Below are 18,069 nucleotides of genomic sequence, written 5' to 3' on the forward strand. Positions count from 1 at the left end.
ATTTGAGACTGTCCCTCCGTGAGAACTAGGACAGAAAGAAATAAGATAAAGATTTACACTAAGAACTAACTTGAAATAACCCCTCCGTGAGAATTAGGATTAAAAGAAGCAAGTTCAAAGATTTGGAATAATAGATGACTAAAAATTATTATTACATATATATTTTATGTGATTATTATAGTATATTAATTTCCCTCCTTGTTAGAAGTACAAATTAATATAACTATAATCATAACACAAAATATACTAAGCAACGATAATGATTAGTAGAACATATCATTCCAACACAAAGTATGACACTTAAATAATATCAATACAAGGAATAACTAAAATAAAATAATATAACATTACACCAAGTTTTGTCAACTATCCCAACAAAAAGAGATTACTCCATTATGGAGTTAGAAAAGAAAAAATATGAATTTAAGAAGCTAAAAATATTGAAAGACTTGGAGAAATATTTTTACTAGAAGAGAAAGAAAAGAGAATAGATCAAGATTAACACTTTGTCTTGTAAATTATTGGATGATTTGTAAGCAAAGTGATGCTTCTATTTATAGGAAAATGGAGTGTCTCCCCCTTACGAATGCATTCCTTGAAGTATTGCTTACATCCGTGACCTTACTTGATGGGTGAGAGTATAACAATGGTAGTCGCACCAGTGAATTTTGCAACTTCTTTCTTGATGCCCATAGTTGACGGGTGTGAGTATAAAGTGGCGGACACCCGCATTTCAACACTTGACGGGTGTGGGATTATGCAACTTCTCCCAATGTTGTCTTTTGTAATTCCCACATGTAAAACTCCGCGGTTATGACTTATGAATTCGTGGTTGCACCCATTGAATTCTTTGCTTACTTCTTTGACAATTTGTTTCTTCTCTATTCTTCTGCAATACTCTTCTTCCCCCGTAGAATTTGTCAGAAAATATGCGAGAATAGGATATATTTATTCATGTTTTATTTAAAAACTTATTTTGATATACAAAATATCATGAATAATTTATATCCATCAGTATAAAATAATGACGAGATTATTACGTTTGGCTCATTAGACTTAAAAAGGGAAATAAATGGTAGGGATGTGCATTCGTTTTTTGGTACTATTTTATATTGATAGGTTTCAATTTTTCAATTTTCGTTCTTAAAAAGGTACAATCCAATCCAAACCAAAATAAGTTTGGTTTGGTTAGTTTTTTTTTTTTTTTTTTTTGATTATTCAATTGTGTCATACAAGATAATTTAAAAAATCGAGTAGCTATATTAGCATGGGAAAAAACGTAATTATAAAGAATGAACCACAGTGTATAATCCGTTGCAATTTTCATCACTGGCAAGGAAAGAAGAATTAATTTAAAAGTACCTTACTCCTCATATTGGGAAGGTGGTGGAGAACGGGGTAGAACACATGCTAAGAGGGATTTTAGCTGAGACTTGAGACTTTCAACATCACCAGCGACACGTCTAAACTCATCGTACTTTCGCCTCTCCTCTTCCTTCCTCCTCTCCTCTTCCTTCGCCTTTCATCTTCCTTCCTCCGCTTCCCCTCTTCCTCCCTCCTCCGCTTCTCCTATTTCTATCTCCGCTTAGCCTCTTCCTCCCTTGCAGCTTTTTCTTTCAAATACAACTTATCGATCCACTGACTCTGATAAACTCCTAACAATATTGTTGATAATTATTCTGCAAAAACGTTACAATTACTATATAAAGAATCTTTATTAAATGAAATAATTAAGGCAACTTTAAGTTTTACATATGTTCTCTCAGCCCGCGGCTTGATCCAAATCTTTGTTCCATCATTCAGCTTGTTCCTGTGGATTTTCTCGAACACCTCATCTTGAGAAACTGGTCTTCTTTACATTTTTCCTGCAAATTAAATAGGCTTAAGTCATCGACAAACCCTCGAACTTGTCTGTGAAATTCATTTAGACCCTCCAACTGAGACTCTTACCATCTCAACCCTCCAAAACCACTTTTACCTTGTCACTTAGACACATTGGGCTAGCTAGGCACATTGCGTGGAATTCAATAACATTGAGCACATGCATGTGTTAAAAGGAAAGGAAAAGGGGAAAAAGCTAATTTCTACACCCCACCCCGCCCTTTCTTCTTCTTCCTTACACAGAACTGCCATGACAGTCAAATCCGAAGAACCAACAATGGCGGTCTCAAGTTTTATTCACCTCCAAGCTTCTCAACTCCATCTCTAGCTCGAGTTCAACTCAACAAAGCAATTAAAAATACTTCCCATCAACAATTTAAAATTAGGAAGCAGCCATTTTTTTTTAATTATTATTTTTAGATCAGATGGTAATGCATATTAGGGTCTCTTAATTAATAGAATGTTTTTGTACGTTTATTCTGTGAAATTGGAGATGAGAGTGCAATAGAGGTATCTTAGAGGTCTATGGTGAGGTGAAATGCTCGATTTTTTCGTTCGTTGTCAGAAAAAATGGAGATGGCCTGAATTTCATCATGAAGATGGCCGGAATTATTTTAAGGACCCAAATCTGACTTCTCTTTTTTAGAACAAAACAAAGCGTTTAAGAGGAAGAAGCAGTCTTATACAAAGTATTTGGGGAAGGAGGTGGCGGAGACAGTGGTCGTGAACTAGTGGATCCGGTCAGCACATTGGTGGTAATGGCGCGGGAAGAAGATGAATGAGAGAGATTTTTTTTTTTTTTTTTTAATTGAGAAATCTAAGGAATTAATTGAGTTCAAATGGGGTCACGTAAATGTATATTTGGGTTGTTTTGGATGAAGCCTTGTTAATTGTATATGTGGCATTGTAAAAATACATGGCAAATTTTAATTGGGTAGTAAATACAGGCTGGCAGCGCGTCATAACACGTACAAACTTTTATTTCAACTGTTAGACCGATGTGTCTAAGTGACACAAAAGAAAAGTAGTTTTGGAGGGTTTAGATGGTAAGAGTCTCAGTTGGGGGGTCTAAGTGGATTTTACGGACAAGTTCGAGGGTCTGTCGATGGCTTAAGCCAATTAAATAATATGTTTAAATAATAATGATAATAAAATAAAAGCTTTGAAGCACTAACAATGAAAAGATTCGACTCTACCAGCGCTACCAGTTATTGCTTCCAAAGATACATCCTGGTCAAGAATAGATGACATAAAGACTTGCTTTAAAATATCACTTATATTAGGTATAATCAGTAGAGACTAATCGAATAGCGCAATTCTGTAGCATTTCTATACAAACGGATTTCAAATGGATGTACTAAAGTGACATGCCATATATTTAATGATTTAATACAGAAGGGGCAGAGCTTATACAACTATCCGCATTTCATTGCTGCTTCTGATTCGATAAGCTTGTACATTGGAATTAGGATTGCACAACCATACTTATTTCTAATTCAATCATCAAGGCAATGCAATAGCTGAAACAGAGCAAAGCATAGGTACTTGCTCTACGTCCATGCCTGGTACAATAAATATGGCTACATAAGTAGAAAACCATTAAATTAGGATCAATATTTATCGAACAATTATACAAAATCCAATGTACTTAGCAGCTAAAGCATTTCGCCAAGACCACCGAATATTTACAATTTTAGTTAGCAGATCTGAAAATTGTTGTACATAAACGACGTGATCGTACTACGACTTCACGTCATAACCAACACCTTATTCCTTCACATAGAAATTCAAGATAGTTTTGATCCACAGAGTTTTTTTGTTTTCATTTTCTCCCAATAATAACTACTAGTATATTGTTTATGAAAAATAAAAGTAGCTCAAAAGCTAGAAATCAGCAAACTAAATGAAACAAGCTAGTAATTCATCAAATTGAAATATGGAACCCCCCGTGTGCACGGAGCCACCCTTTTCGGATGCTCAGGCTGCCTTTGCCAATTCGCTCTTTTTCAGAAATTCTGGAGAGGCTCAATACTCATTTAGTTCAGACCATATATCCTCAGTAATCCAAGATGGCCTCACCACGTTCTTGAGCAGTTCAGTAAATCGGTCAACCTTTCAGCACATTTGCATCTGCATATTATTAATTTGTTAGATTGAATAATAAGAGTTGACAAATAAAGTAGATAATTGATTTAGTTTTACCTTAAATTCATTATACATTCTCTCTCTAATATTTCATGGAACATCCGTCCAGTACCTCCATGGTCCCCGAAAAAATGAACACAACGATTGAACCACAGCCTTCGTAGACTAACTAGAAGGATAAAACCTGCATTATATCTAAAATTGTGATGACACAGAAGTTACTACAAAATGGGAACAACTAATCGGGTAGCATTATTGCTAAAATATCTCTTTTGCACAATATATTGCTGGCAGTATGCCTAAGAGCTTCTAAATATTATCCAACATCAACATATAATATAAAACAATTTATTAACCAACAATATTTGTTTGAGTTTATTTGATATAATGTCAAATCTCTTAAATATATTTTCTAATATAGGTCACGGTATATAAGTCACCGTCCAGTACCTCCATAGTCCCACAAATTTAATATATAGTATCTTAATACGATATATGCATGGTATATTAAAGTAGTTTGACTGATCAGTTATTAGTTAGGAGAAGGAAAGAGGATTTTTCTCCAAATATTTACCTTTTGACACAAACAGCTAAATTTTAAATATAAAATACGCATTTTAAAAATGGGTCAAAATGTGAGAATAGCAATTTAAATCATTAAAATATATTAGTATGAAGTCGGGTTACTGAGCCATTGTGACTTTTATGTTACTATGGTGAGAGTATTGTGATTTTTATGTTACAAAACAAAGTTATGTGATTCTGATGAAAAAGACAATTATGTGACTTTGATGAAATTTACCCTAAACTAAGATAGTCTTAAAATGAGTTGTACCCTTTTCAATTCAACTGGTCACAATGTGAACAGGGGCGGAGCTACATCATATAGGGGGTTCACCAACCAAGAAATTTTCAAGCGTGGGCTCATATTTGTACTAGAAAATCCAGAAAGTGTATACAATTATTTACATGCCAACCCACACGCAAAGGAAAGTGGATGGTTCAATGGTTAGTGCGCGGCTTGCAAAGCCGTCGGTTTCCCGAGATCTGGATTCGAAACCTGCCAAAAGATCATCTTTTATAGTTCCTTTTTTGCTATGCTATGTCTTTTTTTTATTTTTATTTTTAAATAAAGTAAAATAGCTCACTCCTGCATTAGTGTTTCCTAGACTCAACCAACTCGTAAGCTTTTTTTCTTTTTCATATACATAGGTTTTTTTATTTTTTTATTTTTTTTTAAAAAAACATAAAATTGATAATTGAAAAATAAAAAGAAACACCATCTACACTAAAACAAAATATCCGACTGTTGGGTTTCTTCATAGACGTTCAAAGTTAAACCCAAAATTTGATTTTCAAATAAGTTAGGGTTCTAACTTTTGTTGATCATCGGCTCGAGCTTATGCTTATATAGTTTTTAAGTTGTTTGTCTTTTTTTCTAATTATATTAAATACCGGTACTTGTTCGTTAGTTTGGTGGTTGTTATACATTAGCTTGAGGTCGTTATCCTGTCTTAAATGCCGAACCCCCAAACCTTAAAACCTGGCTCCGCCTCTGAATGTGAATGGACTTTGTGTCTAAATTATATGGGTCAGGGGTGATATGATATACACCCCAACCTAAGAAATTTACGTGTGTTTTAGTGAAACTGATCAATTGGAATCCATACTTGACTAAATCTTGATTAGAAATATTAAACATGTCTTTTACGAGTACTAGAGGACGTTACGTTAATCTCTGTTTGCTTCGTTTAGGTATGTCTTTAGGACTTCATTCAAGTAGAAATGGAAGACATCTTTTGCCTTAATTCCTCTAATTAACGTATCTTGTCATCGTTTTTCTTGAGTTTTATTACTTTAGACATAATTTAAATATACGAACATTAATACTAATGATAGTTATTAGTGTTGGTAGTTGATGTTGTGATTTTACGCCAATGTGGTATTGTGCAAAAGCTTCACCAAAACTAAAAAAGGGCAAATTAACCTTGAAATTTAATAAATTGCTACTTATTATATTACTAGCGTTGGTTTGTAAGCGAATTACTGAAATTTTAATGTTAAATGTAATAATGAGGATTAAATAATGACGAAAATTAATTAGTGAATATGCAAAAATACACTTCAAGAAAATTAGCTAGCCTAAGTTCGTGCAGGGGAGGACCCACCCTATGCCCAGGGGTGTCGTCTTCGTCGATTTTTTTTTTTTTATATATATATGATCTGAAAAGCCGTAATACATGTACAAATAAAATAAATGACAGTGATTACACAAATTGAAAGCGTTGGTCCACTGGTTTAGTGCCTGGATGTTCGGTGATCTACCCGTGTTCGAGCCTCAGCAAGTGCGTTAGTTTGGCCTATTTTCAGGTTTTTTTATATTAATTTTACTTAAAAATAAAGGTTGCTAGCGCCTAGCCGGGTTCGAATCTGCAATTTCCTGTATAGTTAGGAGAAACAAAACCAGCCCTACTAGGTTAAATAGTAAAAATTAAATACTTTTATATATCATTTATTTCTTTGTTTAATTTTTTAAATGTCGACACCACTTACAAAAATTTCTGCGTACGCCACTGAGTTCGTGTTGAGCGATTTAATCAATGCTTGCATTTCATTTCCACAAAGGGGAAGGTTCACTAGAAATAATGATATAATTAATGATAAAGGAGAAGCTTAGTTTATCAGAATATTACATTAGATTGACAAGTAATCTAAAATAATCTAAATTATAATGAAAGTCTAACTACTGAATTCATTGGGATGACGTGTCCATCTTAAAACGCAAGAACATGCTTATTTATGAACTCGTATAGAGTTGAACAAAATATCTGAGAGAAACGTACTTAATTAATTGACTGACTTAATAGAGAGTTGTATTTACATGTTAATATCCATGACATAAGGTCTTATTAATCCATGAATCTTGACTATGTTGTATGAAATTCTGATCCATACCTATTGGCCAAATTAGTTCTAGGCGGTAATTCTCTTCTCATATTATCACTTTCATAGGGAGACAAAATCAACAAATTAGGAATAAGAACTATTTCACTCATTGCTTGAAAATAAAAGATCCAGTTATCGTGGCATTGTGGGCTTTGGTATATCTATTTCGCTCATTGCTTGACGACAAATAACATTAAACTTGTTCTAGTTTAGTGGTCTTTTGTTCCTGGAAAATTATAGAGTTGATTTAATTAATTATGAAGTAGGTAATAAGAGTCCTGCTAGAAAAAAATCTTTTTTTTGCGCGGATTGCCCTTCATTTTGGGGTGGTCTTTAATTTTTGCCCTTCAAATTGGTGGTCTTTAAGTATTGCTCCTCGCCTAACACCCTGAGGTTGTGGGTTCGAACCCCAGCTCAGTAAAAAATAAAAATAAAAAATCGCAAGGCAGAATTTTGCAAATCTGCCATGCAAATTCTGCCTATTTGGGCCTTAAGGCAGAATTTGCATGGGCACAAGCAGAATTTGCACAGGCAGAAAGCAGAATTTAAAAACCACCATTTTGAGGGTTAAAAATTAAAGACCACCTCCAGCGAAGGGCAATCCTGCAAATTGCCCTTTTCATTCTCCTCGTAAATAAAACTACTCAAAAGTCTTTCGAGAACTGGTGATCTTTAATTTTTATTTTTTATAACGAGGGCCTAAGATCCTCATTGAAAATGGCCCAAGTGAATGAAGTTCTTAATTTAGCGGGGCAATTAACAGAAATAGCCTTTGAGGTGGGTGGCCTTATACTTTTAACCCCGCTTGCTCCATTATGAATCTTCAAAGTTAGCAAATTTTGACTTTAGACCTTAAAGGTTTGCCCATGGGTCAAAAGTTCAAAACCACCCATTTTCAAGAGAATGTATATAATTTCCTAAAGGGTCATTTGCACTTTTTCCTCTATTTTGTACTGGTCTTTAGTTTTTGGCCTTCAAGGCAAACAAATTTTTTGCGGGGCATAAGTTTATTATTATAATATCTCACAAGTTATGTTCTGCGTCTTTAAAGAACTTATGCCCTGCTAGGTGTAAATTCGATTTTGAACAGTAAAAATTAAAGACCAAACCCGTTTGAAGGACCAAAAATTAAAGACCAACCCATTGAAGAACATACCGTGCAATTTCTTCTTTCCTGAAAATAATAGCTTTACCAGTATTGTTAGCCCATTACGAAAGAAAAGGGCCCAAAGAAAAATTAATTGGAAAAGAATGGGATTGCCTGGTGTTTGCATAACAGAACTTGTATTGTTAATCCTTCGATGAGTTGTGAAAAAAAAAAAAAAAAAAGGATCCTTCGATGAGAAATTTTTGTTTAGTTTTTCTAACAAAATAACAAACAAAATGGTAATAGCTAGTGACATACTGACATAGAGTTTTATAAACGAAAGCGAACTACGTTAGTTTCACTAAAGGTAGCACATTGTTCTTATAAAATACGATTATGATTATAAACAATATTAGCTTTGTATACTCTAATTTATTGATAATCTACATGTTAACTATTTATAAATGAATTTTCTCAATGAAACGGGCAATCTATATTATAGCTCTTTTTGGTTATCTGTATTAACCTTCTTTTCTACTTCATATTACACATTTAAACCATGGAAATACCCTTTGTTGTTAGGTGATGGTAATTATAGTGTAGCAAGAAAAAAATACTGAGTAAAATGGCAAAGAGACAATAACAAAATCACAATTTTCATATAACATTGAGGTTTTGTTTCTTCTACATAAGTTGGACAGCTTGACAAAACAAGAAATTTTGTTACAATTGCCTCAACATATAAACTTCAATTTTTTCCATCTTGTGATACTTTACCTTTTCCCTTTTGAGAAAAAGGAACAAATGATCCAAAATAAAAAGAAAAAGTTAAAATAAATAAGGACCATGAGGGTTTCTTTAAATCCTCACAGTCAAGGAATGTTTCAAATCTCCTATATGTAGCACATGTAATCCTAAAGCAACTTTCCTGTTTCCAACTTCATCAACTACACTCAAATGCTTGCAAACATCTAAGTTGAACTTAACAACCCCTTCACTTCGTGGTGTCAAATGAATTTTCTGAAAATCCAACAAGTGTTTTTGAGGTGCATTGTGAACTGAGGGTGGTGAAGTGAACAAGAAAACTGTGTGACTTCCACTCATTTCTCCAACATTTTTGACTCTCAAGTGGACATCAAAACCTAAGTTGCTACAGTAGCTATGCTCATTAACAGCATCAATGGACTTACACCTTGTCGATCGACAAGCATGTCCTTCCTCAAGAGGAATGGAGACAGATTTTGGTGCTTGTACTAGGTGGTGTTTGTAGTGTGAGTAGCTTAATCCATCACCAAAGTTAAAAACAGTTGGACCTTTGTAAAACCTATAACTTCTTCCAGGGAATCCTGTTTTAGGATCTGCCCTCATGTTCATGTTAGTCATATCAACGTTGTCTGCATATGATTGTGGATACCATGTCATTGGGAGCCTTCCACCTGCAAGATTACAATAAATCTTATTAGGCTTTAGTCATAGAGACGAGTCAAAGATTAAGATCTTGATTTGATGAGGTTTACCCCTAAAAATGGGGCATTCGATGCATCGATCTCAATTTATGATCTAAGAATGAAAGATGTGCTCGCAGAAACAATGATATCATCAACATAAACTATAAGATAGACGACCCAAATTTCCCCCGAAATTAAGTACTAAAGGCACATGTGAAAGTTCTTTTACTTGAATAAGCCGGCCAGCACTTTGGCTACTAATAATAGGATAAGACCTTACTACTATATAGGATATGTTAGTGAAGGACTCTTGCCTCACCCGCCCGTTTTACTTATGCCATCATTGACTTGCTTTGCAACTGCCATAAGGGCACTTGATGGACTAAACATTTTAAAAAGAGAAACTTAAGGACTTGATTTAATGAAGTTACTTGAATATGGAAAGAGAAAACTTACTTGGATTGTAATATCCAAAGATGATATCAGCCAGGGCAGCACCACCAGCTTCACCAGGGAAACCAACCCAAAGAATGCTTGTGACCTTAGAATTATCCACAGCAAATTTTACATCCATGCCACCTCCAGACATGATAACTAGGATCACAGGTCCCTTGGAAACACTAGCAACCTCTGTTATTAGAAGTGATTGTTGTCCAGGAAGAGTTATATTTACTCTGTCCTTGCTCTCTCTCTCAATAGTTTGATCTGATCCCATTACCAATACCACAGCATCAGCTGCAGCTGCTATTTTCTTCGCATCATCAACTTGTGCTGTGGCACATGCTATATCACAGCCTTTTTGATAAACTGTTGAAACTGATGCACCTAGGCCTTGCAAGGGAGTTGTATACTTGCATGGACTGCCTGCAAATATTCAAGAAAATGAGGACAAAAAACTCTCAACTGGTGCTTTTAAGTTATATACATTGCCTGCCGTCAATGGATAGGCAATGGATAGAACTAAAACACTTTCTTATTTGTAGAATTATTTTGAGGGAAGTATCCAAGTACCTTCATAACTGCCAACCATGGTATAGGCAAGATCTGCATTAGGGCCAATGACAGCTAAAGATTTGATGGCTTTGGGGGACAAAGGTAAAGATCCTGCAGAGTTTTTAAGCAAGACAATTCCTTGTCTTGCAGCTTCACGAGCTAGCTCTTGGTGTTCTGGGGTACAAACATCGTTGGGACCAAGTTTTCCATAAATTTGGTCTTTCGGATTACCATCAAAGAATCCAAGTCTCATTAGTGTAGCAAAATTGTTTGAGACTGCTCTATCGATAACTGATTCTTTTACAAGTCCTTGGTTTACAGCACCCTGAGTGTAATTACCAAGCCAAGATCCACAATTCAGGTCCAGCCCTATCACATTTAGCAAATTCTTGATTTAGTAATGGGTAGGACATATAAGAATATCACATTAAGTCCTACTAAAAAGGGCATAAAATGGTTAACCTGCATTTAGAGACAAAGCTGCAGTCTCCTCTGGTGTCTTGGTGTAGTGTTGAGACCAGTACATTTCCTTCAATGAATCACAATCCGTGACAATGTATCTGTATGAAACATACTTGTTTGAATTCAAAAATAATTTTTCAAAACTAATAAACTATGAAATATGAGAAGCATTAAGTATACCCATTTAATTTCCATTGTCCTCTGATGACCCCTGCAAGAAGGTCATAATCACCACAAGTAGGCTTGCCATTGACTTGATTGTATGAACACATCACACTGGCTACATTTCCATCAACTACACAACTCTTGAATGGGGGGTTAAATGTGTCATCCAAATCTTGCTGTGTTACCTACTCATCACAACAAAAAAAATTATTACTATACTAAAACTTGACTAAAAACATATTGCAGGTATTCAAGAAAAGGACATAAAATTAACTAGTACCTTTGCGTTGAAATTGTAACGTTGGTTGCCCTTCCAATCATCGACATCATAAGCTGTATAATGCTTACAGCAAGAAGCAACCTTGAGCATATCTTTTTTACCATCATCACGCTGCTGCAAACCTTTAACGTAAGCAACACCATACTTGCTGGAGAGCGTCGGATCTTCTCCCGCTGTTTCTTGGCCTCTTCCCCATCTGGGGTCGCGGTAAATGTTCACATTTGGTGACCAATATGTCAATCCTGCTTGACCAACATTGTACATTGCTCTAGCCTCAGTGGATACAATCTGCAAACATTAATTTCTTGAGTTTAAATTCAGCGCGAACAGATAAGCATAAACTACTAAGCTAGCAAATAATGGTAACTAATCTGCCATCACAAGTTAAATCAAAGCGATATCTTAAAAAAATCTTTGCACTATAGCTTACATAACATAAATTCATATTTGTTTAATGTAACTCTCAACTGTTTTCTTGAAGCTCAATCACATGAGGTCTATCTAGGATCAGTCATTTTCCTAATAAAGAAAGGACAGTTTAATAAATCCCTATCATAGCCATATGGTTGGGTGGGCAATTTTAGCATGATAGATTAATAAATGACTGGTTGGTGCAGGCTTTTGTCAATCATGGTCATTCTGAAAGATGTAAACATCTTAACTTAGTTACTAAAGTTATATACGGACCTAATGCGACTAAACAAAACATTTTGCAAGCTGGAATCCTCGGAAAATACATGCCCAAATGGGTAAACTATTCCAACAAAAGATACTTACATATAGTACTTTATGATATCCAGTGAATTATACAAAAAAAATAGCTTTTGCTGATTTAAGAATCCATTATGCCAAAAAATGGCTTCATCCTACTTCCCAGAAGCAAAATCTTTAAAGGATCTAGCATTAGCCTTTATCAATTGACACGGCAAACTTGTAACCATCAATTTAGCATCCACGAGGACGATATATAAACATATATTAGTCATAAAATTGGACACAAGTCAGTGTCGCCTTCAAAATAAAAATAAATCAATGATTCAAAGTTTTTTTTTTTAAAAAAAAAATATGAGTGGTCCTAATAAAGATAATTCCATGAGGGCGACGTACGTCTACAACTTGACCTTCACTTTTTTATCAACTTATATAACAAGGATAATAGTCAATTTGTTCCATAATGAATATGAATACTTTAAATAAAACCTCAAAAATACATTTTTAATTAAAAAAATTGAATCTTGAAACAAAGATCAAGCAGAAATGATTTTACACTATCAGGTAACCTTAACAGCGATTCAAGATGACTACCCATAGCCATAAGTTAATTTGCACTAATTTATAGTAAGATAAATCCATAAGATATATACTAATTTCATATCAACAAGAAATGATGATGAACAAAAAAGAAACATTACCTTTCCAATGGTCTCAAATAGAGTTTCATTGAAAGAAGCAGAAGTGAGAATAGGCTGAGGGAAACTAGTGGCATGAGGAACTACATTATTGAATTTAACACCTGGACCAGTGTATGAAACCCCATGTAATGCTTCAGACCACCACTCATATTTTGGAATTCCAAGTCTACTTACACTTCCAGCAGTGTTCACCAACATAGTAATTTTTTCCGCCAATGTCAATCTTTTTACTAAATCATTTACCCTGGCTGACACATCCAATGAGACATCACAAAATGCAAAGGCTTTTAGGCCAGGATTGGTTGCAATGTCACAAGCAAACACAGCTGATGTTTGAGCCAAAATTGGCTTGAATTGTAAGGAAAAACTGGTTAAAATGAAGAAGAAACAGAGCAAAACAGAGTGTTGGTGTTTCTTCATATCATATATCAAGGTCATTGCCTTGTTCTTCTTTATGTAAAAAAAAAAAAAAAAAAAAAAAGAGAGAGAGAAAGAAAAGAGAAAGAAAAAAAGAAAAGCAAGAAGTAAGAAGAAAAAAAAGATGTGATATGGAGAGGCAAATATTGGTTTTCTTTATAGGAGGAGGAGAGTTGTGTACGTATAGAAGTAATAACAAATGCATGTTGTTTTGTAGCAACCCGTGATGGATAAACGTAAAAAAAGAAACAAAAAAATACATTAATGGACCAATGGGTTCCAGTTTCCATGACTTGTTTAAACCTCGTGTACAAATAAAAAAGAGATTCCCTACTCCTTCTTATTCATTTTACTTGTCGTCTTTACTAAAAATAAATGATCCAAAATGACTATCATTTTAGAAATTCAAGATATAATTATGTATTCTTTTTTCATTTTGCCTTTACTTAATAAATGTGGGAGGAAATTAGTGTGGTGAAAAATAGAGTAATATTAAATTGAGATCATACTCCCTTCGTTTCATAATAAGTGGTGTTTTAGGCTTTTCATTTTGTTTCAAAATAAAAGATGTTTTATGATTTCAAGAAAAAATTGATCTTATTCTTCCAAAATTACCCTTATTTACATAAACAAGAATCATTAAGTAGCTTTTCTAGAAAAAGGGTAACTTAAAAAGAGGTAAATTTTGATTAACAGTAAGTTAGTAAAACCACTGAGCAACATCTTAAGGGGTGTGCATAAGCTAAAAACACTACTTGTTATGAAACAGAGAAAGTAAATTAAATAAGAATAAGTTAGTCAAATTAATATTTTTTAAGAGGCGTAGCAAAAACATGACAAGTAAAATGCACGGAAGGATATCTTTTTTTTTTCTCTCTTTCTCTACCAGCCAATTATTTTTCTGTAAAAATGGTAGATGGGGTCGGGGTCGATGAAAGATTTCGTTTCGAATTTCGATAGGCACTTTTTGTTTGGAAGTTACTTGGAGAATGTGAAGACAGAGATAGCGTTGGCTTTAGAGGTTCAACAGATTTGCAGGTTTTAATTAGATAATTAATGCATTATGGATCAGATTTAACTTATGTATGATTATATTTTAAATGAACTAATAGTGTAAAAAGTGTTAAACTTTCAGTATATAAAAATTTATTTAACATGTATAAATAATTTATTCAAAACTCAGTAAACAAAAATAATTATAATTCAGAATCCATAAATTAAAAATTCTAGCTCCGCCTCCAAGTTGATTAGTAGCTAAGAAATGGAGAAAAAAATAATGGTTAGGTAAATTTGTCAAAGTTTACAGCTAGAAGTTAGTGTGTTACAGAAATGACTTTTATGATAACACAATTCCCAAATGTTACATTTTAGAAGTCTAGTCCGTGAGTTTGAATCTCAATAATTCAATGAAGATAGAGTAAAAGAAAACAATATGGGGAAGACTATTTTGTCATGGATATTCTTTTTCTGGTTTATGACTCAAAGCCTCTTTAATGTTTTTCCATCTGTAGATTGTTTGTATCATGAATTTTGTTAGGGTTGTTGGTAAATTGGGTTTGTTAGTGTTATTCTGTACAATTCATAAATTTCCTTAGATTAAAGTGGTCCAATTCAATGGTAAACTATTGATACTTAAGCTTAGTCTCTCAAATAATTCACGCAATTAGTCTCTTATTTGTAATGTATTATTGGGATATGCATCTTAATAATTGTTTATATTCTAAGATGATCGGCAAGGCAATACTATATACCTGTAAGCATATAATAATAGAAGGGAAGGACACAACTATCTTTACTTTCTTACTACTTGACTAGGTTCTTCTTTTGGTTTATAATTCAAAGTCTTCTAAAAATATGTTTTTCTTTGTATAGGATTGATGATGTACAGGGGTGGCCCGATCATAAGGCCAATAAAGCAATCGCTTGGGGCCTCATTTTTTTTGGGACCCCATTTTTTTCTTAAAGATGTATTTTTATATAAACTGTTGCCTCAACTGTAAGAAGTTTTTCAGAATTAAAATTGATAAAATCTTATCCAAGATGAACAATGTCTCAAGAGATGTTAACTGGATTAGCTATATTATTAATTGAAAAGGAATTGTTAGAACAAATTGATTATAAAACAATAATTAATGACTTCTTATATCAAAAAGCAAGAAAAATAGATTTTAAATAAAATATATATGACGATCTTTCATTTTAAAAAAGTTAAAAAGAAGTTAGCAGTTTCTTTTTGAAGTTTGGGCTGCCTCCATATTCTTTGAGGAGATTCCGATGATGTAATCTTGTTTACATAAATATCATTCAGTAGTCTCATAGTGAGTAGCTCAACTATGCATATACGAGTACATTGGTTGAAGGGATAAGAAAAATAATCTGAACATAACTAATGTAATGGTAGGTGGTCCTACAAATTATATTTCGTGAGATATAGAGGTCGAACAAGAATACATATAGTAGTATAAGGATAAAACTAGCTAAAGATAAAAATGTCTTTAAAGAAAGTGATCTCTACACAACATTCGTTGATTCACCACATAATAATTGTCATATTATTCTGAGTTACTTATCTTAAACACCCCTATAATATATTTCAGTTTCGAATATGCCTCCTAAATTTTAAAATTGAATACTTATTATAATGTAGAAATTTTACATTTACACTCCTATGAGGTATTCATTTCATATTTATGATTTATTTTTTATCACAAGTTTCAGAAATTTGTCTTTTTTTCTTAAATATTGTGTGGAGTCAAATAACATCATATGAAACTAAGATAATTATAATTTAGGAAAAGGGTCAAAAATATCCCTCTACTTTCATTTATTAGCTAAGTTGGGGCTATTTGTACCCCCGCCGTTATGAAAGTTAACAAAATACCCCACAATTTAACGGATTTCTCCGAATCAACCTCAATTTCCCAATTTCACTTAAAATTACCCAATTTTCTTTTTAACCCGACCCGACACACCTCGTTAAATAACTCATTCTTCCTTCTATCTTCTTCTTCTTCTTCTTTGTTTGAAGTGAAGCTGGGTTAACCTCTCCTAAAAGTAAGCTAACAGGAAAATTAAAGAGCTTCTCACGGATGCTCCTTTAAATTGGAAGGACAAAATAAATCTTCAATATTTAACTTCCAAAATGTAATGCAGTCCTAATGAAGAAATATGCAGTAAATAAAATGCATCTCCTTTTTCACGCAGACCAGAGGAAAAGGGGGGAAAAAAAGAGTAAGAATGCATCACAAAGGCTACCATAAAAAATTTTAAAAAGCAGGCAATATTTTGTGCAGCAAAATTTATCAAGGGATATATTCAACATTTTGCAGAAGAATATTCAACTGGAAGCAGGGGAATGTTTCCCCTGTATCTTATTAAAGTTGCAAAATTTAACAAAAATAAAATAAAATAAAAAAGCAGAAGTAGTCCCTTAAATTCACACAAATGGAGCTGAACTAGTTAAAACATCAAACTTGTAGCTAATGGTTATTTTAATTAGGTGGGTCGGACAGGTTAAAAGAGGGGAGTGAGTAATTTGAATTGAAATTGAGTGATTTTAGATCGAATTGGAAATTCCATCCAATTGAAGGTATTTTTATTAGCTTTCATAAAAGCAGGGGCATAATTAGCCCCAACTTATAACGATGTTAATAAATGAAAGTATAGGGGACTTTTTGACCCTTTTCCCTAATTGCAAACACACGGATTTGAATTTTAGTGCATATTTTAACAGCATTCGAAATTTACAAAAAAAGTGGAGGTCAAAAGCCGCCGTGTGAGTGTCAAGTGGGACTGTGAAAAGTGTAGGGCCGTACCCATATATATAGGGGCGCATGCATTATGTAGAAGAGTGGTAGTATTAGGACAACAGCCCCGTGATGCCATTGGCTGGTTGGGCTCACGTTCCTCTTCTGTCCCATTCGACCTTTTTTGATGAGATCCATCCACAGGCACAGCTGTCAAATTCCACGATATCTTCATTCGAACAAACTTGAACCCCTCAAAATCTTAAATTTATCCTTATTTTGTGACTTTTGTATCATAGTCCGTCAAATTATAATTATTTTAATATGATCAAAAAATAGTAATATGATTTTTTTCTATTATAAGGGGTAAATTTCTTATAGATTTTATTGTTACAGTGAGTAAAAATATATCAAAAAATAATTATATAACTTTATTTTATTGTTAATAAAAGTATAAGATGATACGTGAGATTAACTCTACGTACTAACACAAACAAAGTTAATCAATCAATGAAGTCATAAATATTGTTTTCTTTTGTGGTTTAACCATTTAGTAGCCAGAATTTACCAAATCAATTAATGCAGTTTCATTCCATGTAAAGCTCATTTAAAAGAAAGAATGTTAGTATCAATAATTTCTTCATCCCAAAGTTCAAACTCGAAATATTTTAGAGTAGAAAAATTTCCTCTATCCACCCCATTCTTAGTGATCATGAATATTGTTAAAAAACACCAAGAAATATAAACACCTTTCTGGATCGAATATGATATTTCACAAATAAGATTAATATCAATCCAAATTAAAATTACAAATTTCAATCAGTCCTACTAAAATTTAGAATCCCCACCCTCCTCTATTGCGGGAGCTACAGAGTTGCGGGGTGGGGCAGAAAAAATGAAAAAAAAAAAAAAAAAAAAAGGAAATGCGCTAAAGGGGACAGAGTGCCAACTGTGTAAATCCATCCACACACGTGACATAAAAATGTAGAAATGGATAATAGTGTATAAATATCACCTTCTTGCGTTGGATATTTTTGGATCAGCTTTTGAAAAATAGCTTATAAGCTAAAAGTTATACTATAAGTTA

At 33.5% G+C, this 18,069-nt stretch overlaps 1 protein-coding gene across 1 annotated transcript; it reads right to left on the reverse strand.

Annotated features, from left to right (window-relative positions):
* Positions 1 to 8,699: 8,699 nt before the first annotated feature.
* LOC132064651 (beta-xylosidase/alpha-L-arabinofuranosidase 2-like) lies at positions 8,700 to 13,334 on the reverse strand. The gene is made up of 7 exons (XM_059457712.1): positions 12,820 to 13,334; positions 11,408 to 11,695; positions 11,143 to 11,312; positions 10,963 to 11,060; positions 10,519 to 10,869; positions 9,964 to 10,371; positions 8,700 to 9,495 (listed from the first exon to the last, which is right to left on the reverse strand). The coding sequence occupies exons 1-7, from the start codon at positions 13,255 to 13,257 to the stop codon at positions 8,918 to 8,920; spliced, it is 2,331 nt and encodes a 776-aa protein (XP_059313695.1). The 5' UTR covers positions 13,258 to 13,334; the 3' UTR covers positions 8,700 to 8,917.
* Positions 13,335 to 18,069: the final 4,735 nt, after the last annotated feature.

This window comes from Lycium ferocissimum, chromosome 7, assembly GCF_029784015.1.
Source record: "Lycium ferocissimum isolate CSIRO_LF1 chromosome 7, AGI_CSIRO_Lferr_CH_V1, whole genome shotgun sequence".
NCBI lineage: Eukaryota > Viridiplantae > Streptophyta > Magnoliopsida > Solanales > Solanaceae > Lycium > Lycium ferocissimum.